Source organism: Poecilia formosa, unplaced genomic scaffold (assembly GCF_000485575.1).
Source record: "Poecilia formosa unplaced genomic scaffold, Poecilia_formosa-5.1.2 Scaffold550, whole genome shotgun sequence".
NCBI classification, from domain to species: domain Eukaryota; kingdom Metazoa; phylum Chordata; class Actinopteri; order Cyprinodontiformes; family Poeciliidae; genus Poecilia; species Poecilia formosa.
Genome location: NW_006800489.1, coordinates 154,314 through 181,736, shown reverse-complemented (window position 1 = coordinate 181,736; position 27,423 = coordinate 154,314). Strand labels below are relative to the sequence as shown.

The window sequence follows — 27,423 nt, the reverse complement described above, 5'->3', positions numbered from 1 at the left end:
CAGCAGCCATTCTCGCAAAAATGTTTCCCTCAGCGATTGCTTGTCTTTCTCTGCCTCCTCTTGCGACACAACCAAACTCAAACCTACAACCACTCCACTCACAAATAAAATCAGCAACTTTTTCATTAAAATTGCCAAATAAAATAAGGGTATTTAATAATTAAATGAACTACGTACATTTTCATACTCATTCATACATTTTCATAGCTATTTATATTTTTAAAAAGCTCTGATTTATTCAAAATAACACATACTTGGACTGTAAGGCATTTAAATTGAAGTCTGAGTGCCTTTATAGAGATAATAATGATAAAAGTGATGCAGGGGTGAGCAGGTAGTTGAGGTAGTAGTGAATGGAGAAACTAAATGTGGAAAATGATATGCCAGATGTGGAAGAACTGTGAGAGGAAGACAGCAGGGAAACTGAGGGAGGAAGATTAATTACCACAATAAAACCTGAAGAATATTGAGATCCTGGTATCTTAGGTTGTTTTGTAGTTTGATTCTAGTTTCATTATTCTTTTGTGTGTTTGTTTCTTATTTTGGTTAGACAAGTCTTGTTCTTTAGTTCAGTGCTTTGTTAGCGATTCTAGTTTGCTTATTTCTTTTGTCCCGTTATTTTAACGTTAGTTTAATTATGTTTAGTTTGTTTTACTGTTTAATTTCTTAGTCCCTGGTCCCCCGTGCCACTTTCTCCCTCTCTCTCTCTCTCCCCAGTCTGCCTTTAGCTCTCTCCCCTCACACCTGCAATCATTTACCTAATTAAGCACCTCTTTCTCATTCACTCCTCACTGGTTCCTTCCGTTACTTCTTCCAGGGTTCACTGCGTTCTCCTCGTGTCTCCTGGCTGGCTTTTTGTTATGGTTTATTGTTGTTTGACTCTGGCTTCCTGTATTTTGCTTTTCTCTTCATTTTTCAATAAATATTAACTTAAAAACACTCACCATGACAGAAAAGGCTCTCAGCTGGTCTTCAGATTAAGAGAAGGTCTGGCAATGAATTAAGAAAATCAAATGTAAAAGGAGCAGAGAACAAAAATGAACAATCGTATTTAGAACAACAAATACAGAGAACTTAACAGAATAAGGCACGACCTGTAGAACATAAACAAGGAAATTATTGAAAACACAAAGTACATAAAAAAGCCCATTTGTGACAGAAACCAGAATTTAAGCTAAAATCTGAATCTTTTAAAATCTGCAGCTTCATTAGCCAGCTGCAATGAACTGCATAATTGTCATTCAATGATGTGGACAATATGCTTTTCCCCACTGAACTGACATATAAGCCACAGAAAATGTGTTGAGTGTAGATGACTGATATGTTTCCCCCTTAGGCTCCTTGTTGCCCACAGGCCCCCTTGGGCAATGCGCCATTTTGCCCCTACCAAAATCTGAGCCTGTCAGTGTTACGCTATTATGAGTCTGCCTTGCTTTTTTATGTCTATTGGGTTGGCTTAATTGGAACCATATTTGCATTAAAGTTAAATAGGTTGGAAATCTATTGGGCTGGTTTAATTGGAACCATGTTTGCGTTAAAGTTAAATCATAAACATCTCCGTACCAGAGACGTATTTCTGTGAGGTTCAACAAACTTTTGATCCGTCCAAATAGTTTTATTTTTCCAATCAGCTGCTTTTTGCTACCCATTTAATCTTGATTCCTCCTCTCTTTTCTTCAACAATCCGCAGCGAAGTATTCAAATAGAAATAATGCGCATCTTAACGCAGGCCAAATTAGTCGGAGAACAATACCCACGCAGTCGCCAGTGAGCCCACGGTTTCTCTGCTGCCTCCCCCTCCTCAGTTTTCTCTGCTCCCCTCCTCGGAGGGCTCCGGGTGTTCCCATTGGCCGCAGCGGAGAGAGAGGAGGAGGAGACGGACGGACTGGCAGGAATTCCTCGGCTCTCCTCAAATTTCTTCGAACCGCGGATCTCCAGCAACGACTCCATCCGGATAAAATACTCCGACCAGCACCGCTTTTTCCTTCCTGAGCGGGGCCGCTTTGTTGTTTGATCGAAATGGTAGGGGAACAAAGATTTTCCTCAAGTTTTCGCTTTGGAAAACGCGGGAGGGGGGGGGGAAGACGCGTTCGTTGTACCGTTTCTCTCATCCACCAAACCAAAACCTCACTTTCTCCTTTTGCTTCCAGATGTTGAGAAGCGTCGCTGTACTCCTTCTGCTGGCCGTGGCTCTCTGTCAAGCAGAGGTAAGTTTTAGAATTTCAACTTTTTTTATTATTATTGTAAAATGACGCTTGTAAGTTTGTATTGGCCACTTTTGTAACGGTCCATGAAGTAAGACATCCGGGCCTTGTCCACACATCTGGAAAAGGTTGGAATGTGTCCAAATATTATTAGGCGAGATTTAATCTGTGTTTCTCTACAAGAGGGACAATAAAACCACAACTGTGATCAATCTCTAATGGTTTAGCTAAATTACCACTGGGAGCGCCTTTTATTACAGACATTCTGATAATTGTGCAACTGAGGGGAGAAAAAAATGATCCTTCTTGTTTTGGCTGTGAGCCACACTCCTCCTATGGTCAGCTGTCCAACAGTCATCTCTGAAAAACCCTCTACGAGTCCAACAAAGTGACAGCATTCAGCTTTATACTAGGATCGAAGGATGGACGGCTCTCTAATGGCTTCTTGGGCTTCTTTATCAATATTGTAGGATGTTTTGCTGTGAAACCAGCTGCCAGCTGTTCTGAGGGCACACCAGCACTGTGTTGTACTAGTATGCCAAACAGCATGTATTTCATGTTAATGAGCTGTGAGAAAACTCACCTTCTGGGTATCACACTGCGGCGCTAAGCCGTAGAACCTTTGAGTAAACACACAGAGGTAATGTACCGTTAGGAGGCCTGATGGGACCACGTGAAAAAACAGGATGGGTATAGTTTCAATGAGGCGAGGATCAGCATGGGTATCGGTAAGATAATACGTAAGGTATTACTGTATTTACACACAGAAAAATACATGTTATTATTTGCAATTGCTTTTAATTGAAACAGACATAACTAATGTACTTACTGGATCATTAGGGCTAGAATTATATTATCTGTAAGATTTACTTAAACGCTAATTTAATCGTAGCTTTCAAGTAAACCTGCTTTTTTCCTGCAGAGCAGTATCCGCTGTTGTCGAATTTCACAAGCGTAATAAGTTCACTGGTCAGGCTATCTGCTCAGCTGGAAACTACATTAGGGAACAGTGATAATTACTTATGTTTTAATCACAAGGGTTGTGGGATTTATTGTGATTATAAATCAACAGTGATTAAAGTTTTATTGCTATTTCTAGCTATAAATCAATCAGTTTATAAAAGTCAGAGCCTTAGAAACTTACCCAATATCAAAATAGGTACTTCATCCTCAGAGTAACGTAGGCAGTAGGTAATAGTAGCGTTCAATCACATTTTGAAGCATAAGCACATCGTTGATGAGCTCAAGGATCCAATAGAGGGGTGGTTTAAACAGCAAATCTATACAAATAATAAAAATAGTTTTTTGGGTTTGCAAACATAACCAACTATACTTTATTGTTATTATCATTGGACAACTAATTCCTTTAATGATAAATATATTTTTTTCACAATGACAGTAAACGTTAAGGTATTAACTGTCGTGCTGTTAGTAGGTTGGCAAGTGAAATTTTAAAGTGATAGCTTAATAACAGTGATGGGTGGTGGTTCTGTTATTTTCACACATTTACTGTTTGTGGATTTAGCTACCATGAATGTGTTCATGCAGCCAAATCTGTCTTTCCTGTCATCTGAAAAACTCCAGTCACTTGGTTGTCAGAAGTGCTATTTTTGAAAATTTCCATTTATTTTTGTTCATTTGGAGCAACCCTATACATTTTTATTTATTGTTTTAAATGCAAGTTATGTTTTAATTTCTGATTAAAACATAACTTCACTTTTCGACATTCACAAACATTCACTTTTCGACAGAGTCTAGAGTGCAAATAAGACTCATTTCAGCATCAGTGCTAGGAAGTGGAATTGCAATGGGCAAAAAATAAATCTTTAAAGTGTTACATTGCAAAAAAGAGCAACTAAAACCAAACTAACATTTCCTGGAAGTTGGGTGTATGTGTCCCAAATGGTTGATTGAAGAATATTTACAGGTGTTTAATCCATCCATCCATCCATCCATCCATCCATCCATCCATCCATCCATCCATCCATCCATCCAATCATAGTTTCCAAGATTTTTATTGATGCTGTAAAAATAATCTCATAATGTATTGAAATTCTGGGGAAACAATAAAAAGTCTTGAAGCTTGATATGAAAACCATGTAGAAATCTTGCTCGCTAAGTTCGTTTACATACTAGATATCGAAGAAATAAGACAAAGTGAGTTGCAGAGAAGATGTGACAAATATTCAGAAGATAAATTGCCTTCCAGCGTTGTGGTTCTCTCCAGACATCCAGGGCACACCAGAGGGAGGTTCAAACTATTTACAACTGCTGTCGAATGAGACATCTCCACTGAAATGATAGCGTCCCTGTGTGGGATTTCCAAAATCGGCTACAGCTCCTAGATGAACCCTCTGGTGGATTTCAGGCAGAAACTGTACAGTATGTGGTGATCCAAATGTCCTAATGTCATCAGAACTTTCACTTACATTATTGAATAGCACATGATGTTGTGCAGCCATTGTTGAATTTTTTTCAATGCTTTTACCACCGACTTTTGCCACGTTGGTATCATAACAGGATGTCAAGGTTAAAGGACCCACCTTCATTTCCTAGACCCACAATAACATCTTACACGTACTTCACCAAAGTCATATGTTGCCATGGAATAAAAGTACCAACAGATGTTGCGGGCATCACTTCTGTAAACTTCCCGAAAGCCAGAACCTACATCTTGGTTGGTAATTCCTTTGCAGCTTAGTTCCAGCTTCCCATGAAAAAAAGTAAACAACCTATAAGACAACAGCATTTTCCGATTCTGTTTCTTCTCACTAGCTTTCAATTATCGTACTTGGGTGCAAACAGTGTGGATCTTGTTACCAAACTCTTAACACGAAAATGAGTTGTGTTTTTCCAACACATTCCTCGAAGAAGTACAAATCCACACCCTCCAGTTGGCACTCGATGGCGATACCATCGAAGCACACAGCTGTTTCAACACCTGGCTCTGTGCTGACTGTTTTGTTCAAATGCACAGTTACAGGAAGAAGGAATAATTGCCGAACATTTACCTAATTAGAGACATTTCAGATTCTTGCAGTGGCTGCTATAGTCTTATTTTGCAAATGGCAATTAGTGACTACATGCTGCAACAGCCTTGCTCGACGCCTGGCATGGTTGCCCTCCCTCCTGACCTTCCACTGCTCCTTCTGTCTCTTGCCGGCTGGGCTGCTGAATGCGACTCTGTGTTTGTCTTTATTGGATCCATGCTTGTGTCCTGTGAGGTATGGCACGGAGGAGACGGAGCATGAAGAAGCCGGCTGTACTGAACATAGCAAATGGGGAGGTATTAGAAAGGCATCCATTCTGCAGAGGTAATTACCTTGATAATATATGGCCTGTTGACTGCCGTGGGAATAGCTTGAGCTGACATACCAGCGTGCTGTCCGAAAGAGGTCAGCAAGTTGGAGCAAAGTCCCCTCAGAATAAAGGGGTGGGGGGAGTTTTCAGGGTTGTTATGAGTTATAGGTGTTACATTTCCAGAATGTGAAGTAGAAAAAAAAAACAGTCTTGAATAATGGATGAAAACACAATTTTCTTTGCATTGATTGATGTTTTTATTTACTGCCATGAGCATAGGCTATTCAACTGAGGACACAACCTCTTCATTTGTTATCAAGGAGAATGGCTGTTTGCTTCTGGAGGTGAGAAATTGCTGCGTTTGAAGATAAGCTGCTCAGAATGCAGCGTGGTTGGGTGGCCAGGGTCGGGCCTCATGCGAAGCTGTCTGTATGCGTGTGCGTGCGTGTGTGTGTGTGTGTGTGTGCGTGTGTGTGTGTGTGTGTGTGTGTGTGTGTGTGTGTGTGTTTGTCTGCAGGCTGGAAGAGAGATATGCATCTCATGGATAAAATGTTGATGTTTTACTAAAGCACACCGGGAGTCTGATATGTAAAGGAGGTGAGATGCAGGGAAAGGGAAAGTCATAAGAGTTTGCAGCCTCGGGGGACGTGTGCGCGCACACACTCGCGCATAAATAGAGGGAGAGAAATGTTTGGATTACTGTTTTTATGGCATGCAGTGTGATTGTGTTGGGTGGAAGGAAACTGGGGTGGAATGACACAGTGGTTAATTTTGTTATCGGCGCTCTGGAATGAAAAAAAAAACAGATTTCAGCAGGAAGTACGCCCAATAAGGAAAGCGCACATTCTCCACTCTCCACTGCCGTCGACAAGGACAAAGAAGAATTGAAACTGACTGTTTCAGTGGTTCTAGCTCTCCAGCAGGCCTAATTGAGTTGTTGCTCCTGGTATGGGCGCCCAACATTGCTTACATGTTGATGCTTGTTCTTGCTCATTCAAGGTGGGCTAAAAATATCTGCCCAGGTGGACAGAACATGAGCATTAGAGGGACGCCGTGTCCTCTCCCTGTAACAGCCTGCTCTAATTACTGGAGCTCAACAGTCGGTCATGGATCCCGAGCAGGGATTGTGCAGGGCAGCCGGTGAGATAGCCTGATGTAAAACAGAGAGGAGACGGAGCCATTGTCAGGCAATTATCACGAGGGGGTGTGGGGGAGGAGGGGAGTGAGGTAAGGTTTGGCTGTGTGAAGAGGGAAAAAAGGTGGGTTGGCGCTTTGTGTCGTGTCCCTGCAGTATCTGTTCTCCTCTTCTTGGCTTGACTTGAAACGAGTCCTTATTTAGCTTACCAGCTGTACTGGTGTCTTATCATTATGAGCACTCTGTACTCACTGGAGCTTCGCTCAGAAATTAACACAATCACATATATGTATGCACTCAAATGACAGACCGCGTAAGAAAAAGCACAATAACTTTGCTGGAGAGATAAAAACAAGGCCAGCTGAGACACATTCAGTATATATTTATACAGGATGGTGAGCTCTAGTGTGAAGAAACTCAGCTAACATGAACAATATCACAAAAAAAAAAATCTGAGGTAGAGAAAAAAAAAAAGACATTAAATCCCCCTAGCCAAATTTCTTTTTCCACTTTGTGATAATGTTCTGAACCTCTTAGTAGCTATTTACAGTTACTGGGTCATTATATATTCAGTGTCTTGAAAAGGAACCAAAACTCTTGAATTTATCTTTTTTTTTTGACAACCACACACTTTACTGTTTTTAGTGGGATTTTTACATGGCGAGCCAGGCCGAAGTAGGGCAGAGTTGTGAAATGGAATGAAAGGATACATGGTTTTCACATTTTTCACACATAAAAACTATGCAGCCTTTACTTTGACACCTTTAAATATAATCCAGAAGGGACATAATTAGTCATGTGTGATTTTTAAGCTCAGTTCACATAGGCCTGTTCTGGTTTTAAAAGGAAAAGTCAGAAATGTTTGGCAAGCATTGACATTAAACCCTCTAAGTTAAACTTTTGTAGAACCACCTTCCATTGTTTTCTACCAGCTTTTCACTTCTTAACACAAAACTTTTACCCCTTTATTCTTTGCAAAATAGCTCAAGCTCAGTCAGATCAGAGGTAACATCAGTGTTCTCAATTGTATTTTAGTTTGTACTTTGACTAGACCATAGTGCCACATTAATATAAACCATTTAATTGTAGCTCTGGCTGCATGTTTAGAGTTGTGGTCCTGCCCCAAGTCGTTAGTAGAGGCTTTCTTCTTTGATCACTCTGTACGGAGCTGCCATCCATCTTCCCTCAACCTCTGACCAGTTATTCCGTTCCTGCTGCAGAAGTGCAACCCCAAAGCATGATGCTGCCACCACCATAATCACGGTTTGGAAGGTGTATTCAAGATTATGTTCAGTTTTTAATCGCTGTCACACAATGGTTTTGCTTGTTGGACAAAATCTTCGGTGTAGTCTTCTCTATTTAACTTTATTTAATAATCAGTAAATAGAGTCTTCTCTATTTAACTTCATTTAAATATCAGTAAATAGAGTCTTCTCAAGGCAGTTTATTGGACTTTATTCTGGGATATCCCAGTAAAAAGGATATCCCAGAATATTGATACAAATGCACTTCATATTTTTTTTTTCTTTGTTTCTACAAATTAAGTGTTACATTGTGTTAGTCTACCACGTTAAACCACATCGTCTCCCTCTTTAAATTTCATTCACACACGCAAAGTCTTATATCAAACATAATACTGATATATTTATAAATATGAATTCTAAAATAACTACCATTTTATTTTAAATTTTAGTCTTCAAAGGACTTTAATGTGAAAACGTTTCCATTAAAGTCCAAGTAGCCTGCGGCAAACAACAATAACACACAGGCTTACTTCACATGCGCACTCCAATGTGTTCTGCTCCACAATCCACCAAAGAGTGAGGGTCTCCTCTACCTTCCTGCTTCTTGCTTTTTCCTGATGCTGCCAATATTAAACTTTAAACTTGCTGAAAAACATAACAGTCAAAGGAAGCGGTAAACTCTGGCCACAAAAAGCATGAGCTGCTTTTGTGTTGGGATTATCTGTGGCCGTGCTCAAGATGTTCTTCTTTTGTGTTTTTATGTATTATTAATGTTAAAGTTACTGCCATCAAAGCACTAAGATAATAGTCGTAGTAGTGGTATGTGAAAAATTCTGTATCTTTTTCAAAAAGTGTGTAAGATTTGAGCTGTCTTAGACCTTTTATGTAATGACAGCGCACCATGTTAGTAATAGTCAAAGTTTCTTTTAGCCACTCTTCTGTAGAACAATGCTGAGGAGCTGCAGGGAGGTGTTAATTTTTCATTTGCTCAGGCTTGTGCTTTGTGTGTTATCTGCCAACAATGCTGACTGCAAGTATTTTTCTTTTCACACTAAAATGTCAAGCATTTTAATTACTTTAGTTTCTGTGTACACAGGACAAAGTAGAATCCCTTCCCCCTGTCCTTGTTTAACAAAGCAGCACTGATAGGTTGTGTGGCTACTGTGGCGTTCTGAACAGATGCTTTGGGGCGTGATGTTTGTGGGATTAGGCCGAACTCTCAGGGATGCTTGAGACGCCATCAAACTGGGTTCTGGAGAGTTTGGAGGGTCAGCTGATTGTGTGTTTTGAGTCACTCCTGAACAAAGTTTGACCTGTGTCCTGCTCCGGAGAGGGGGATCGGAGTATCTACAAACTAAAAACATTGACACAATTACTGCGGCATCAGGGTGCGATTTGATAAACATACAACAAAAATAATTTCAAAATAAGGGCATGTTTCCAAAGCAGAGACATTTTATTGAAAAATACATTTCTGATGATTACTTAATTTTTTTAAATAGTCTGGAGGCAGATTTGAAATTGAATAATAAATATATTTGCACTACCTACTCGTGAGACATTGAGACATTTCATTCAGTTTGAGAGAGCAAAACAACAGATAACAGGAAGCCTTTCATTAAACTTAAGAGCCTATAACTTAAGAACAAATAATGATAGTTATTTGTTGTGAATTTTCAGTCTTCTGTAAATCTCAGAGTTAATGGTAAGGTGCTTCTTCAGGGATCTGCAACTTTCGTCCTCGAGTGGCACTGCCCTGAAACTTTTGGATGGATCTCTGATCTAACACACCTTGAATCAAATGAATGTTTAATGACCAAGACCTTGAAAAATTTGCTGACTACTAAGGAGGTATCTCAGCCTTTTGATTCAGGTGTGTGGGATCCATCCAAAGGTTGCAGGACAGTTCCATTCAAGAGGTCGCTGACCTCAAACCTACATCGTAGGTACTTATATATTTTCGTAACGCTAGCTGTACTACTAAAGCTAGTATTAGTTTAAGATAAATGTTTCGTTTAATCATTTGTTTTAAAAACACTGAACCCTGTTTTACTTTGGAAGTCTGTATTTCCTGGTTTAAAAACTGGATTTTGGAAACTGGCAATAAACTGCTGTGGATATTAGAGCCAGTGAATGTGTGGTGTGATTCATCCTCGCAGGCCAACACAACTTTTAAATCCACCCTGCAGCCTGTAAGCCGGGTCTTTTCCCATTACAGACATGTTCTAGCCATTAGCCCCTCATATTGGCCTCAGAGAGGAGGGTAGACAGTCTGTTCATTCCTTGGGTTGCAGTCTGAGCCTAAGCCCTCCCTTCCCTTAACCCTCACTTCACCTTCCTTGTAGCGTAAAAAAAGGCTCTGACCAGAGCAGAAGTCCATTGAGGTTGCAGGGGGACAAAGTAGAGATTGAAACAGTTGGTCGGCTGGTGAAAGAGAGAGAGATGTAGGTTTTTTGGGTGAAATACAGCATATATGGAAAGAAGGGACAGCTGACGAACAGGAGGGTGAACAGGGCTGGGGGTAGGGATCTTTCTTATGTCCTGGTGACGTTTTAACTGCTTGCAGATGTAGCTCACCCCAGACTGTGACTTATTTCCCGTTTTGTTTAGCCTGTCTTTGTTTCCAGTTTTACCACGTTATGGCTCTTTCTCTCAATTCTTGTTTCAGTTTCTGACTTTTTCTTTCTAGGTTCAGTCACCAGGTTTCGGCTCTGAAAAAAAAAAAAAAGGCAGAGACTTGGGTGGGTGTAAAATAACAGACTGCAGACTGAGGTGACATCATTCTGTCCGTTGGTGCATTCCTTTCACACCGAAGAAAGAACCGAGAAGACCGAAGGAGTATAAATCGGTCATCCTTTTGTTTCTGTCGGCTCAATCTCAAACCTAGCGCACCCAGGAGAGAAAGGCAGAGATCCCCCGCTGAGATCACGCAATGCCCTCAAGTCTTTGACCTCATTAATTCAAGGACATACCCTGTATTTTCCGCTGTAAACTGCCAGTCAGTTGTCGTTTAATCCAACAAACGCTCACCAGGAGTTTGAGCCCGTGGGAAGCGTGCCAGTGGATTCTGTCATTTTGGGGTTTGATTAAAGATTTTTACTGTACGTCGGTTCTCAAGTGGCTCCCTGGTACAGAAAAAGTGAGTCGAGTGCAGATAAAGTTGATTAGATTCAGGTCCTGAGCGTTTGGGAGGGTGGGGATGTAAATTATTGAGCCACATCTCTCCGTAATAACTACTAACTAGAGCGGATGATAATCTTGTCATGTTTCTCCCATGTGTGATGGATTAGGCCACAACTCGCATAAATTCCTTAAAGGAGAAAACTGGAATGTAGTTCAGAGGGTGTGAAGTAATTTTTTTTTTCTGGCTGTGCTCTATTTCACTTCTGGTAAATTCTGCTTCAGGAGAAGTGAGAAGGAGGTCTTAATGCATCTTTTGCGTTGCTCAGGCTTAACCCTAAAATGTCCCGTTCTCCGTTAGCGTGAGCAAACGTCTCCTAAAGCTGTCTAGCGTTGGATTGTTCAGAGCTGAAGGGGAATAACGGGAAATGTTGGAGAGGGGGAGAGCGGAGGCACTTCCTCAGCATCTGACCCAGATTCGGAGGAGTTTTTGGATCAAGACGAACGGTTTTGGACATCAGTTGAGGCAAAACATTGCTCAGGAATGCGACCCCCACCCAATGTTCTCATTCTCCCAACTCCTGCCTGAGTTAATCTCTTTTTTTCATTTTATTTGTCTCTTTTTTCCACTTCAGTTTTTTTTTAAACATGGTTAAAAACATGGTTTAAAAAATAAAAGTATACATTCATGATTTTCATGTATTTAGGTTTTTAGTATGTGTGTGTTTTTTTGCAGACATAAAGTTTTAGTTTCGTCTTTGTTTATTGAATTATGACTCAGTGGAATATGAACGTTGTGGTTTTTGACACTTGAGCCTACATATTGATAGTGTAAGAATTTGATTAAAACCGGGTCATTTATGCGCTGCCACCCAGCAGAGGGTTCACTTTCTTTTTAAATTGACTGTATAGTTGGGAAACTCCAGGTTGCATGTTTATTCCTGTCCAAATCAGAAATTAATTTCCTTTGTGATAAAATTATTCATTTTAGCTGTGATAGGCGTAATCTTTTATTTTTGAAAAAAAAAATACAAGCAGTAAAATTATTAATTCCCTTCACAAGTTAATGTTTCATTCTGTACCCATGAATGTAACCATTGCATATTTGTTTTTCTTGGAAGTTTACGACTTTAAGGATTGCTGGAATTATTAGTTTTTAAATAATTAATCTTCATTAATCAGGGACTAATAATCTTTAAAATTATTCAAGCCTCTGGTAGAAGTAAATATAATTTTATGCTAACTTATCATTTTATATCACATTCTGTTTTCACTTGTCTAGTTCTGATCTCCTCTAGGGCAATTTCAGAGTTTAAAAACAACAATGACTAAGCCAAGCAAGCTCTCACGTCCCGGTAGATATTTTTTTTATCTGAGTCATCTCACCATGTTTCAGTAAAGCAGAATATAGAAAATTACTTTACATGTGCAAAGTGAATAAAGTGAATATAGAATATTTATTTTGGATGTGCAAAGTGTTTTTTCTGGCAGATATGACCCCATGACAAAAAGTTCTCTCTTTTTTTTTATTTTTAAGAAAAAGGGTCGGGCATGAAAAACATCCAAAACCACAAAATTTTAAAAAGCGATAGCTTGAAATAACAGGCACAACGTGAAAAACTGGAGTTCTGTGTGGGTGAGTGGGTTGTATGCTGGTCATTTTTGCCATTTTCTCCACTTCATTATTTTGGTCTTTTCATACCTGATCTCCTGGGGTATGAAAGAGAGTCAACTCTGCTGGATGTTTCCATAATACACTGCATAACTTTGTGTCACCTTGAGATGTTTCAAACCCAGTCTGACGACTGATTGAATTTGAAGTAATTTTCTCTAATCTTCTTATAGTCCACTGCTTTAAAACGGACTGTGTAGCACCAGAACATATGTCCTTCCAGCAGGAGGATAATTAGAGCTATTTGGTTTGCATGGTCAGAGTCTGTCATGTTTCATAGTCAGCTGACCCAACAAGTGTCAGAACTACACTTAAGGAATGCTCAACAGATTGAGATCTGGGTTTTGACTGGACCACTCAAATCCATAGAAAAGTTCTAATAATTTGATTGCATTATTTGCTGCATGTTTAATGTTGCCTGTTGATTACATTATATTTATATTATATTTAGCTCCATCCAACTTGCCATTAACTCTGTCCCCTTCTGAAGAATATCTCCACAGCATGATGATGCCACCACCATGTTTTGTGACACAAATGCAGTTTTCAGGGCTATTTTTCTGCCACACACAGAGCAATTTCAATGCATTTCTGAGTATTCCTGAGTAAAGGGACTGAATTAAAATGTTTGCCACACTTTTTAGATAAAAAAAAAAAAACATATATCATTTTGGTTTATTTTCCAAAAGGACACACCACTCTCAGATGGTCTATCATGCAATATCAAAATAAAATCAAGGGCAAGTTAGTGTTTTAATAGTTAAATTGATATGGATGCTTTACTAAACTGTGCACAAAAGCAACAAGCTGAATTTTTGTTGCAGTGTCTTTTGTTAAATTACAGCAAGCTGCTGGCAAAGCCAAAAGAAAACTGTTTAAGTTGATTAAATGAGTCTCTCCATTATCAACGTAAAAGCTTCTCTCAGCATTTAATGAGCTTATTTTATCATTATCATTATCATGTTTGCTGGAGCTGCCGGATGCTTACAGTCACAATATCAATGTTTTCTGTGCTAATGATAGGCAGGGTGCATTGTGGGGCTGAATTCGTGACATCTGTAGAGTCACTTCCTCAGGACAGAAACATTGATCGGCTGCCTTCAGACACACATGGATGCACAGAACGTGCGCCAACCTGGACTGTAACTCTGTCTCGTGTATACGTGTCTAAAAATATTAGAATACACGAAAGGCTTTCTCACCACATTTGTTTATCCTCATATGTTTCACTGTCTCCATCTTCATCAGCAGAGCAGGATATTTTGCTCAAGCCTTCCTAAGCTTCATATATGGGCAGAACTGAAATTGATATTCCCATCACAGCTTCCATTTCTTTCTCTTTTTTTTTTCCAGCTCACTTATTCTCCTCCCTTGTCTCATTTCTAAGCTCTCTTGGGGAGTTTCACTGGGTATAAAAATAAAAAGAAACTTTTTTATATTTTAATCTACTTAGAGCCTTTAAATAGTTTCTTGCTGCTTACGCTAAAAAGTGGCAGAACTGAGAAAAATCAGCAATGCACTTTATGTGTGCAGTCAGTAATTAGCACAAGGGGGTTTTGCTTTATGAAGGACTCGTTTTATTGTTTTTATGATCCACTGAGCAACAGTCTTTATGATTAACATTAAATGGGAGGAGAGCACGATTTACTGAGTGAAGTAGCAGAGTCCCTGTAGTTAAAACTGTCTGCCTCTGTGCTTTCTTTGCAGGGTCTGCTCTGCTGATGATTGAGCTAATACTAATGCTTTCAAGAATATCTTACAAAATAATGTTTATGGAAGATCTTTGTCACATTTGCACTAATAGATTCTCCCCTACATTCTTCATTTATTAATCTTTTTTTTAAAGTATTTGCCTCTGTACAACTGGGTAGGAGAAGATTGAAGGCTCCAATGTCTGTAGGTGAAGTAGGGAGGTGTCAATGATTTTTATTTCCCACTGAGTGAAACCACGCACCTCTCTGCAAGCACTCTGATTAATTTAATACCGATATTGTAAAAACTAAGAAAGATAAACCTTTAGAGACATCTACTTTGGAAAAATTGAAACATTAAGATTGAAATATTTAACATCCCAGTTTGAGTTGCTGAAGAAAAAGCCTAAAATTCAGATTACCATTTCCAGAGGGTTGTCTGGTGAGACTGGGAGTAGTAAAGAGAGAGCAGAGATTTTCTGAAGGCAATTTTTGACAAAGTATGAGATTCTCATAGGATACCATTAAATAAAACTGTTTCATTGTAGCAGAGTGTTTATTCAGAAGTTTAAAAAAAAATTTTCAAATTAGAAAAATTATTTTTATTTTACACAGAAAAGCGCCAAATGTCCCTACTTGTGCTAAAATCTATGCTAATTTATACAGTTAGGATAAATGTACCTGCATCATTTGTTATTGTTAGGGTGAAACATAGCCTTGATGAAAAATATAAACACCCATAAATTTTACTTGTTTTCAAGAGCTTATGTTCACCTGTTTGTCTTTCTGCTCCTTAAAAAGTAACACTAGTACAGCAAACTGCTATTAGCTGGGAGTTTAGTTGGTGCCAACATTCATGCAGCTCGCAGCTTTGCCGACTGTAATTTGCTCAAAGGTCGTCCAAAGTGCATCTTTGAACAGTCACTTATTTGCTTTACGTTTTTTGTTGTTTTTATTTTAAAGTATAGCATAGTTTGAAAATTGGACATGCCTGATATAAACCGAAGCACGACTGTGCATCGTGTCATACATTTGGACGTGATGATTCTCCACACCACGTGTTGTTATTTTAAGAGGAAAGCGTCTTTTTAAATAGCACTTGTGATTCTGGTGCAAAAATCAGTCGTCATTGTGTTGCAGTCGGTTTCATCATGCAGTATTGCTGTCACTCGGGGATGATCTATAGCAGAAGAAGGCTGGTAATGGATGTTTTTTGTTGTTGTTTTTTTATTTAATCCATCTGCCAGCATCACAGTCATAATTTCAGGGTTAAAATAAATTCTAACTAGTTATTTTTCAGCTTTATTAATATCTTGAGATAATTCTATTATTACACAGCTACCAAGACAAACTTGGAGTTTCATTTGCTCAGGAAATTCTGAGGCATTGGTAAAATTAAACTATTAGCAGTGAAGTGTGATTGCTATAAAACGAGCTTGATATGTGGCAGTAATACAGTGAGCTATAAGGAACGATGTGCCTGCAATATAGTCGTGTTTTTTTTGTTGAAATAAATATATGATCTAAAAAAAAAATTCCTAACGTCTTAGGAATTATTCCGGGTCTAAAATAAGTTTTTCTAATCTAAAACTAAAAGATGAACTTGTTCAAGGTTCATGTTTTGGTTTCTTGAGGTATAATCAGAATAAAACAACCTTTATGTATTTTTATCTTGATTTAAGAAAATAAGAAAACTAACAAATTCAGCACATAGTAAGACTAACATCTTGTTGCTAGATAATTTTATTAAAAGTATTTTTTGTGACTATAGCTTTTGTGTGTACAGCTTTATTTTTAATGCCTATATTATAATCACTAAACTCGCTTATGAAAAAAATCATATTTACACATAAATAATGTTTTTATTCCTGCTTAAGGATCAGTGTCTCCCAAAGTACTCCCTAGGTCAGTAGGGCGTCACAGGGAGGAACAAACACAAGACCAACAGGCATTCACACAGTTGACCTAACATGATTTTTGAACTCTGGGAGGAAGTTGGAGTACCACTGAGGAAACCCATGCAGGCACAGGGAGAACATGCAAACTGCAGAAAGGCCAGTCAGGATTTAAACCCAGGGCCTTCTTGATAAACACCATGTTTACTGTACGACAGATGTTTAGGAGTATGTCAGTGTTCACAGGGTTTAATATCACCATTCAAATACACCCTCAAAACTAAGACTGTCATGAATCCAGTAGTGGACATAAAGAACTCCATGTCCTTGTTCTTGTATGCACAGTGAAATCTAAACAGGCAAGATTTGTGACCACCTTTCCTTGTCTAGAGAATGTCGGATTGCAGTCGTTTTTGTTCTTTGTCGTCTAGAGACTTGTGTCAGCCTTAAACTCCAACGTTTTTGCTGTGACCACACTTTGCCGTCACATCGACAGGGCCGCCTGACGGTCTGCTCTGTAAAATCTCCCCAGCAAGAGACCTCACATGTTCTCACTATGGCAACAACCCACTTGAATAATCAAAAGCCTCCATGTTCATTAGCTAAATGTCAGGGATCTTCTGCTCAGAGAGGAACGGGCCGACAGACACACATCTACGTTTGTAGCAGCTTCATCCGAGGAGCTCCTCCATTATTCATGACCTGTGAGTGTTTCCACAGGTTTCAACAGGCCTCCGGCCCATCTGTGTCGAACAAACTCAATAGTTCAATATGCTTTAGGGCCTCGCAAATCGCTTTGAAGATTTTCCATGACCTCATCTTATGAGTGCAAGTTTGTGTGTGCGAACTACACAAGGAAATGGGCAAATCCTCTCACCAGTTTTAAGGTACAGGGTGATGTTTGCGTGTCAAACCCTCTCCAGCCTCTGAATCCATCCGTCTACATTCGTTGTTAGAGCGTTTTGCGTTTTGCTCTGAGACAACAATCTACTCTTTTTTTTTTCAGTCCTACATACCAAACTAGGCTGTCATAAATTCTCAGTCATGGAAACTTGGGATCCAGCTCACGTGTCGTCGGAGCATCAAGTTTTCTGCTTCGTTCGTTCAGGAAACAGCCGCTTAGGGAGGAGAAGTGGGGAAACGGGGGGGGGAATGGGAGTGGAGTCTAGAGACAAACAGAGCAGAAAGGATTTCACAGGGTATGGGAGAAGGAAAACACAGCTCAGACTCCAGATGTGGAAACACCCTGCATAAACACACACTCACACACGCAGACGCACACAAACAAGTAAGCTTAAATACGCCCACAAACATACAAAGACGCACTGAGAAGGAGGTAGCGGGGGTCAACAAACAGTTCTGGAGGCTCCGCATGGCGTCTTGTGATTGGCTGGTCTGCAGCAGAGGTGACCTCATTTCTTTAGCCTGCTGGCAATGTTCAGAAACAAAGACTTTAAACAACAAATGAAAGGAATAAACATGAGAAAATGAGAGCAACTTCATGCAAGTGAAAACCCCAGGGCACACGAGTGAATGCGTTTCATCCAAGTGATCTCTGTTGTTCTAATCCTTTTGTGTTTTAGTATTATTTTCACGAAAACAGAACGGTTTTACAGTGCCTGGCAGAGATAATCACACCCCTAGAACTTTGTACACTTTGTCTTCTTACAAGCACAAACTTCACTGCATTTTATCAGGAATTTAATGCAACAGACCATCACAAAGTAGAGAACATCTGTACAATGAAAGGATTTTTAAAATACTGTATACTGTACTACTTTAGCGAGGCATCCTATGTGTAGGATTGCTCTATTCTGGACTTCTTAAAGGTTGTTTAATCTCAGAGAGCCTGTAAAGCAAAGTGAAAGCACTCTCTCACTCCAAACAAGACACTGTGTTTTATTCCCCAAATGCAAAATGTGCTCGTTAATCTTGTTTGAATGCCCTCGGCACGGTCGCGTCTTCCTACAAAAGCAACAGCACCACCCAGTGCGCGAATGCAGAACGCATTTCTCAAGTGTCCGCTCCGTGTTTCTCATTGCAGGAGCTGCAGAGCAAGGGCAAAGTTTGTGCCAATGTGTTCTGCGGGGCCGGCAGAGAGTGCGCAGTCAACGAAAAGGGGGAACCCAGCTGCCTCTGCATTGAGGTAAACGCCGCCTCACGGCTTGAGTCAATCGTCCATGTGCAAACACAGTCGAAATACAAACCTCATCTTTTTTAATTTTGCTTAGTTTTTATTTATATCTTCATTTCTCACTTTGCAGAGCTGCAAGCCCCATAAGAGGTCAGTGTGTGGCAGCAATGGTAAGACCTACAGGAATCACTGCGAGCTCCACAGAGATGCTTGTCTGAGCGGCCTGAAGATCCAAGTGGCTCATGATGGACATTGTCGGGGTAAAGAACAGCGCAAAGCAGATTAGTTGTTTTCTCATTAAATCTCTACAAGTGGATCCCTGCAGCTATGAATAACACATTCAGAGTTGCTTCTGTTGAAAGGAATCAGTATTCATGAGTGTCTGCCTCTAATATTTATCAGACTTTTAAAATAGAGTTTCAGGATTTGACCTTCTGGTCTCTAATCAATTTCCGATATTTTAATTGTTTCATTTGTAGTTCAAATGTTTTCCTAAGCTCACCCAATTTCTGTGTTAAAGTTTAAAAAATATATCTAAAAATAATTAAAGGTGACACATATTTTTGTGTAATGAGAAAAGAAACACTCTTTAATGTCAATGCTCTCTCCAAATAAGTCAGTGTGACAGCATCAAAAAAACAAAAAAAAACAGTCCACTATTTTACAAGTGCAACTGTGTACCTAATATATGATGCTACACATATTTGTTAGATAATAGTCAGGGTGGCAAGAGACTCTTCAGCAGACTTTGAATATGGTGCAGGTGCAGATAATTGTTGCACATGGTTATTGAGGTGAGCAGCATGTGTGACCTCTGAACTGGCTGGTATCCTTCGCCCTGATAATGTGGGGTGAATGAGTTCGTGGTGAAACATAAACCGCTACCACACAGTGCTGCACTGGATCACGCCTTAACTCTACTATTAATACATTAAACAGCAGCATCTTATCTTGAGTGAACCTTTCGCTTCTCACACGACTGCGTCATTGTTTTACTGCCGACCTGAACCTTGACCGGAGCCAGACGATTCAAAGTAGGTTCCCAAGATCATTATGTCACTCAGGAGGCCAATTAACCTTAATGGTTCATTGTTCATTGTTCAGCTGCAACAAAGTTCATCTCCATCAATGTTGCTTTACGTTTTGTGGTTTATTTCTGTTTTGTTTTTTTCCCCAATCTTTAGAAAAGAAAACAGACCAAGCAGCTGCCAGCCCAGGTGAGTTGGTGTTTGTGTGCATCCAGAGCACTGCATACTTATTGGCTTCCCTGGTAAAAACATAAAAAAAGCAAAAAACACTGCAATGCCCATAAAAAATATTTACCCCCTTGTTTTACCGTTCTTATTGCTTTTACAATACAATCATAATTAACAAAATTTGCCTTTTTTGATTAAAAAGGGAAGAAAAAAAACTTTTATTGTCCAAGTAAAAACTGATTTCTATAAAATAATGAATATAAAATAAAAATACTTAACATAAAATAAGAGGATATTCATCCTCAAAACAGTTGTGTGTGATTATGCTACTGTAGTGTAATATAAAATGTATTAATTTGAAGGCTTTTTACTTCAAAAGATTTTCTTCAAAAATCAGGAATATTTCTTTGTAGCCATGTGATTTATATTTCTACACACAGTATTTCACAGAAGGTCTTTATTTTAGTTTGACCTCGTATGTAAAATGCAATTCCTTTAGTTTAAAGTTTAATGGAGTGGGACAGAAGTCAACTGGGAAAATGCTTTCAAGATAGCATTTATTATTCACATGGATTATTAAACCTTTTGACCTTTGGAAATGCTTCCTCTGCTGCAGTGGTGTGCTACGCTGCTGACCGCAATGAGCTGAGGGGTCGCGTCATCCAGTGGCTGCAGACCGAAGTCGTCCCTGACGGCTGGTTTGCCAAGGGATCCAACTTCTCTGAAATCCTCCTCAAATACTTCAAGGTGGGCTTTTTTTTGTGCACATCACTGGTCTTGCTCTGTTTGTTCAAGCGTCTCTCATACCCAGCCGTAATGTTTGCCTTTCTCCAACCTCCCGGATTGCGATTGCCGTCTCAGACTGGATATAATTATTTTTGCTACAGACCTTTCAAACGTGAGCACTGGTTATAATTCAGTGTAATGAGGACGTCTGTTCTGCAGAGGAGGTCTCACCCCCCCCTACTCCTCCCGCCTCTTAATTAACTGACTTAAATTACATTAAAGCTTAATAGCAGATGGCTCCTGGAAAAAACAAAAAGGATTTACTCTCTTATCTGGATTGGGTAAATCTTTTTAAAATTTGGTTGCTTTAATTGTGTTAACGGTGGCTGACTGGTGAAAAATGAGTCCCAGTGCCATTTTTGTAAAATTTTGAATTGAATTAAAACCTGATATTTACATCAATAGTCTAATTAGATACACATCTATTGTGATCTGACATTAAACTTTCAAAACTTACACTTTTTTTTGTTTTATCTGTCGTTTGGTTTACAGACATTAATTCTATTTGCTAAAAAGCAGAAAAATGATTGAAAGACTTTAAGTGACTTCAATTCATCATTTTCCATACATCTTCCTTGTATTTGGTACAATTGAATTTAAATTGTTTGACTTGGGTAGATGTCTTTGATATCCTTCTGTCACTGGAGTTTCCTCATGATGCTACCTGTTTTGTGAAGTGCACCAGTCCCTCCTGCAGCAAACACTCCTAAAACAAGATTCTTCCACCTCTGTGCTTCACTGTTTGTTTGGGATTCAAAGGCTAGCAAACTTCCCACTTTTTCCTTCAAATGTAAAAATGGTCACCGTTTCATCTGCACCAGACAGTCTCCCGAACTGAAGAACTTGACCCTGAGTGCATTTGCAAAATGTAATCTGACTTTGTACGTTGCTTTTGGAGTAAAGCCTTATTTATTACTGAGGAGCTTTTCAGCCCATGTCAATGCGTGACTTGTTTCTCTGTGCCTTTTCTTTTTATCCAAGTATTGATGCTGATGTTTCTTAACGAAATAATGTCATCTCTGCCTCACAGAACCTTTGATGGAACTTATGCTAATCTATCAGAGGCTTCCAAAGCCATGATTATCATCTGGGCTTTTCCGAATTGTTTAAAGGCGTAGTAATCTTTGTTTATGTAAATTAGTTACTTTCGAAATTTAATTAATAGAAATGGTTTTAGTAACACTCACTAACCTAAACAGGAAAAGGTTAATCGTATTTCATTTGGGACAGTAAGAAACGACAGCGTATGAAAATACCAGATTTTAGATGTTTATGTTCTGGTTATGTTGCCCTGCAGAAACAGGAAAGCAAAACCTTCTCTGTTGGCTGACAATGTCTTGGTGCAAAGATCACGTTTTATTCAAGTAATCGGTATTATTCAGAAAAAGCCTCAACCCACTCATCTTTAAGAAAATGAAAAGAGGCATGCTTTTACATAAGGCACCTGCTTTCAGGGGCTACATGCTCACTTCAAATCAGAATTACAGCACGAGTGCCTGAAAATGTTCAGAAATGGACACAAAGCGGCTCATCCCAGGTTGCTCCGGGCCACATGTAGCTCTTGATTGTCCCTTTCATCTGTTACATTCATTACATTCATCCGTGTTTCTGCAGTCGTACGACAATGGCGATTCTCAGCTTGACTCCTCCGAGCTGCTCAAATTCATCCAGCACAACGAGTCGGTTGGAGAGCTGCAGTCCTACGCAGACCAGGAGAGCAACAAGCTGCTCAGGTCAGTGGGCGTTTGTTGATTCGCACGCTTACATAAGTCTGTACGGTGAGGTCGGGTTGGCAGAAACAACACTTCTTTTTTCCAGGTGTTGCCAAATATCCGCTCTCGTAGTGGTACTCTGAGCTAGATTGTGTTTGCCGTGGTGCTAGTTTGAGAAAGCTTGATGAAACCTGTCAGAACCGGAGCGAACAGCACAGAAGGCCACATGTAGTCACTTACTGAGGCGTCAGCATCTGTACGCTGCACAATAAAAGCCTTCTCATCTAAAGTGCCTTGCAGCATGATGTACTCCTCTTAAGCTGTTTCACATTTTGTCTTATTACTACAAACTGCTCTGGGTTTGATTGATTAGGTTGCATAACAATAACATTGGCTGCAAAACACAGACAGTGCAAGGCTGAGAAGCACAGCTGCAGAAAGCTTCTTTAAGTCATGAACTGGAAACTGCTGGAGCAACTGTGTTAGTGAGAAACAAAGGGAAGATAAATAAAGCAAACAAGAGTAACCTTCCAGCAGGAGTAAAACTCTAAACATGAAGGCAAACCCACAAAGAATGATTTAGAGAACATTCATGTCGGGATGGTCCAGTCAAAGTCCAGACCTAAATGCAGGATTAGCTGAGAATCTGCAGCACAGCTTAAAAATATGCTTATAGAAACTCTTCAGTCATTGTGCCTGATTTTTTTTTTTTTTTTTTTTTTGGAAATTCGATTTAGAAACAAACCTCAAATGATCTGTATGTAATTACAACAAAATGTGTTTATACAAAGTGTTGATTCAGTTAAAGAAGCAGACGACTGTTTTAAGAGTAAATTATGCACAGATTGCTGGTTTATTAACAACGTGATTTCTTCTGGTCGTTTGTTTCACTGTATTTTATCTGGGCTTTTCAGAGTAAAGGAGTCTGAATATTAACACCCACTAAACCTATCAGATTTCTTAATTGTTTAAAAAAATAAAATCATAGACAAGTTTCTATCATTTCACAACTCTGTACTTGTTGCTGATCCATCACATAAATCCCAATAAAACATAAACATTTGTGGTGGTAATATAATAACACTTTTGCTAAATACTATAATTACATTTTCACATTTCTTATTTTCCCAGGGCTCTGTTGTTATGCGTCTGTGAGAGCTAATATTATGTTAATATTTGCGTGCTTGTTTGTTTCTCATACAGGAGCCTTTGCATCGACGCCCTCATTGAGCTCTCTGATGAGAACGCTGACTGGAAGCTGAACTTTGATGAGTTCCTCAACTGTCTGAAGCCTGGTTTCAACCCACCAGAGAAGAGTGAGCTAAAAGAGATTCTTTAAAAAAAACAAAAAAAAAAACATAAAGCTACACTGAATCCCCGAAGATTCCAAAAATAACTCTGAAAATAAGCCCTCCAGTGCGTGTTTTCTTTTCCTCAAGAATCTGGAATGCCGTCTGCTCGGTCAGTCATCTGGTGCGGATGTATGTGGGATAAAGTTCACAGGAAGCGGAGGCATTACTCAGTCAGCATGGAGGGAGCACTGATCCCTGTGGCTACTTCAGATTCAAGGGCAAACGCACGCAAACATATTTTGGCTCGCTGACAAGCATTTTAAAACTCCGGCTTCTGCTCACGCTCACACTGATGAAAGGAGTTCTGTAGGTTTTTGGATCCGCTTTTGCTTTATATCCTGTGATAATCATGTCACTAAACTTTATGGCCTGCATATTTAGCCACCAAATCTGCTGACCACTCATGACTAAGCTAAAATTTGATTCTGCAGCAAGGTTGCGAGATGACACGGCATCCTAAAACGCTGACAAGTCGTGTTTGTCGAAGCTGATATCTGTAATGCCTTTTTTTTTTTTGCTATCCCTCTGCAGCCGTTCACAATCTGTACTCGTGGCTCATCGCTCCGTGCATTATTTTTTTTTTTGCAGAATGCGCCCTGGAAGACGAGACATTCGAGGACGGGGCAGAGACCCAGGTTGAATGCAACCGCTGCGTCTGCGCGTGCGGCAACTGGGTCTGCACCGCGATGACCTGCGGCGGTAATGATCTGATTTGCTGCTAAGAATCGTTGGAGCGATTCAAGGTATCCGCTTTACCTAACACATGCCTCTTGACCTTTTCTGTTTTATCTGTCCAGACAAACAGGCGGCAGTGGGTGAGTCAGCAGATGCTGAAGCAGAAATGACGGAGGAGGAGTGGAACCTCCGCGTGGCTGAGCTCAACAAACACCAGGTTTGTATCTCCAATGTGGAAATCGCTCTTTGACTGATAACGTATATGAGTCAGATGAGCGACAATGTTTATCAAAATTGCAAGTCGTCTCTGGAACAAAATGATCTCCATTACTTGGGGTTTTTTTTTTTTCTTTTTTTTCACCCAATGTTGTTTTGACTGTCCTTCAAAAACGAGCTGCTCACAGAACCAGACTAAAAGTGTGCAAATATGCCTTCTGTGAACTCTGAACTTGGTGTGTGTCTGGACAAAGAACATAGGAATCCAAACCCTCCGCTGGCACAAAATAGATGAAGTGACCCTGACACACTGGTGAGGCGGTGAATTTCACTATCAGTAGCTTTATCACCACAGGTATATCAAGATAAATCAAACACTTGGGGGGAAAAAAAGCGATGCTACCTCAATTAGAGCAATAAAACTGGGTCATATATATGAAACAGATAACAGACAGCAGATAAAAATCATCCTTAGCCTTTCTTTTTCTCCTGTGGCCTTCTGATGTTTTGCGTAACAATCTATGCTAAACTACACTTAACTAATTCCATGTTAATGTTATTCAGCTGGGTTGGTGGTGTGTGTGCTTACTTGCATGTGTAAATCATCTTCTGATTCTCAAAAGGTGCCTCCGGCGATCTGACTGGAGGCATTTGCTGAGTCAGCTGGGTCGTGTGCTCTGTACCCTACAGAGGAACGATTTGCAAGGCCACAGCAAGCAGATGTCACTCTGAGGGAATCATTTCTGACAGAGGGACTCACCTTTCAAACATAATCGTGTTTCCAAAAAAGTTGTAGAGCAGTGGTAAATGAATGCCGTAGAGCCCTGACAGAGGCAGGTTTTGTCTTTGTGTGACCTTCTTTTCTTTTTTTTTTTTACTGATTCCAATGAAAAATTGTTCTGTTTTATGATTTCAAGTTTTAACAGTTGGACTAAATTTACTAAGTAGCACACGTTACCTTTTGTCTATGTAGATGTCAAAGAAAGTTTGATATTGCAAATAGCTCATGTCTTCTCCAAACTAGAGTTGTGTGATTGACCACATTAGTTGCTCCAAAAACCTACAGAACCCCTTTCAATCAAAAGGGACTGTAAACGGTTTCAAATGGGACACAATTAAGTGTCCCAATGAGCCCATTATTCTACCTAAAAATGTAGCCCCGATTTATTATGGCATCCCTGCCCGTGATGAATGGATAAAAACTGCATTATGAGAGAATAAATTGAATCTGTCTTCACAGATCTACCCACCTCAATTTTTGTTTTTGTCTCTCTTGTTATTTTTGTCTTTAAACGCAGGAAACGGTTGAGAAGATGAAGGCCAGCACAAAAGAGGTCTGAGTGAGGACACTTAAAAAAAAAAGAAGAGGATGCGTGCCATCGCCCTTCTTTAATACTTGACTTCCCTCGCGAACAAGTTTTATCTAACTGACTTTTTTTATGTTTCCCCGATATGTTAATTATTCTACATTTTTGCGGTGTTTAAGTGTTTGCTGTGTCTGTTTGTTTCAAGGGCATTCTGAATGGAAACAGATCGCCTTTTGCTCAATGCTGTTACGTTCAACTGTATTACTGCGCCCCAACACTAGTCCCAGGGCTTTTTTTTTTCTTTTACTACTATCTTTATATATTTTTTACATTTACTACAAAAGAAAGAAGTAGCAGCTGTTTTAGGGATTTATATGTTTGTGCTATTGAAGGTGGTAAAGGTAGGAACTTAAACTTGTTGAAATGAGGGCACCTGGTTTAAGGGTTTTTAAGAAGGTAAAGGCTACTTGCGACTTTGTTGCCGTAGACAGTGGCCACCGCTACAACCATTGCACTTCTTTCTTTCCTCCGATCTTCCCTTAGTTTACTAAAAAGCAGAAGTACTGTATGTGTAACTTTATGCTTTCATTATAGTTTTTCAGCAAAAAAAAAAAAAAAAAGAAAAAGGGAAGCTTTGGAGTGCAATGTGTTATTGGCTTGTGTTGAAACCCACCCTGTATTACCATGTGATTTTTTTATTATTTTTTATTATTATTATTTTTTTGTTGCTTGAACATTTTTTTTTATTTTGCGACGAGCTGCACCTCAAGGAGACCTGATCTGAGTGTTACATGGTGAGAACTGAAACCAAAGCCGTGAAGAAGTGTTTTGATGAATGATGTACAAAGTTATCCAGGTAAAACGTTACTCTGGACCCAGCAACAACACTATACCTGTGCTTTCAAAATCACTAACAGAAGGACTAGCCTCAGCTGAAGTAGCATAGACGTACTAGTTATCTGGGTGCAAATAAACTGTGTGAGTGCGTGAGTGTGTGTTGTGACCTTGGAGTAGTTGGTTTTATTTTATGTGTTCATTTGTATCTAAATTGAGGTGTCGACCAATACACACGAGTGCCTTAGACCTGCAAACAGCATCAGCCTCTAAAAAGAATGAGAGTGGGTGCTGCTTAAGTTTAGCAGTAAACCACTGCTTTGTAACTCTGTCTGATAGACGATTGTGTGAATGTTGCATTATTAGGTGTGAGCTACATCTTTCTATTCCACAAAAAATGCAGACTGTAAGGAATGTATGCCAATAAAGCCCTTACACCACAACACTACTTTCTCTGTTTGTTTTGAGCTTTGCCAGAAGAAAAAAGAAAAGAAAATAAATGAATAAATATTGCTTGAATTAAATGAATAGCTTAGTGTGTGCCTTACACAAGTATTCATTCCCTTTAAACTTTTTCATGTTAGGACCACACATTTCACTCTTTTATCGGATTCTTTGGTACAAACATATATAACTTGGTGCACAATACAAAATCTGAGGCATATATTTCTATTCAACCCCAAAAATGACACCTTGCGACCACAACCAACTGCCTTCAGAAGTCTATTTTGTCACATAAAGCACTGTTAAGGCATTATCTGGAAATAGAGTAAGTAAATACACCAAAACATGATAATCACCTAAACCAGGGGTCATCAGTCTATTGCTCCATAACTTCCTCTTTTGGCTGAGTCCAGAGTAGCAGTTAAGAAACTTGACCAATAGTCTTATATAATATGCATTGACTTTTTACATAATCTGTAAAAAGTGAAAGGTCTTCTACCTGAATT

At 39.5% G+C, this 27,423-nt stretch overlaps 1 protein-coding gene across 1 annotated transcript; it reads left to right on the top strand.

The window, feature by feature from the left end:
• The first annotated feature begins 1,810 nt into the window (after nt 1-1,810).
• On the top strand, nt 1,811-26,912 carry fstl1b (follistatin-like 1b). Its single transcript, XM_007540650.2, has 11 exons — nt 1,811-2,022; nt 2,151-2,207; nt 18,306-18,407; nt 18,526-18,655; nt 19,580-19,612; nt 20,208-20,338; nt 21,992-22,110; nt 23,293-23,405; nt 24,030-24,140; nt 24,239-24,333; nt 25,631-26,912. Exons 1-11 carry the CDS (start codon nt 2,020-2,022, stop codon nt 25,670-25,672), a joined length of 936 nt encoding a protein of 311 aa, XP_007540712.1. The 5' UTR covers nt 1,811-2,019; the 3' UTR covers nt 25,673-26,912.
• Nucleotides 26,913-27,423: the final 511 nt, after the last annotated feature.

Coding starts and splice junctions, on each gene's coding strand:
- fstl1b (XM_007540650.2), top strand. Junction 22,111..23,292: donor GAGAGCAACAAGCTGCTCAG/GTCAGTGGGCGT, acceptor TTTCTCATACAG/GAGCCTTTGCATCGACGCCC. Junction 24,334..25,630: donor CTGAGCTCAACAAACACCAG/GTTTGTATCTCC, acceptor CTTTAAACGCAG/GAAACGGTTGAGAAGATGAA.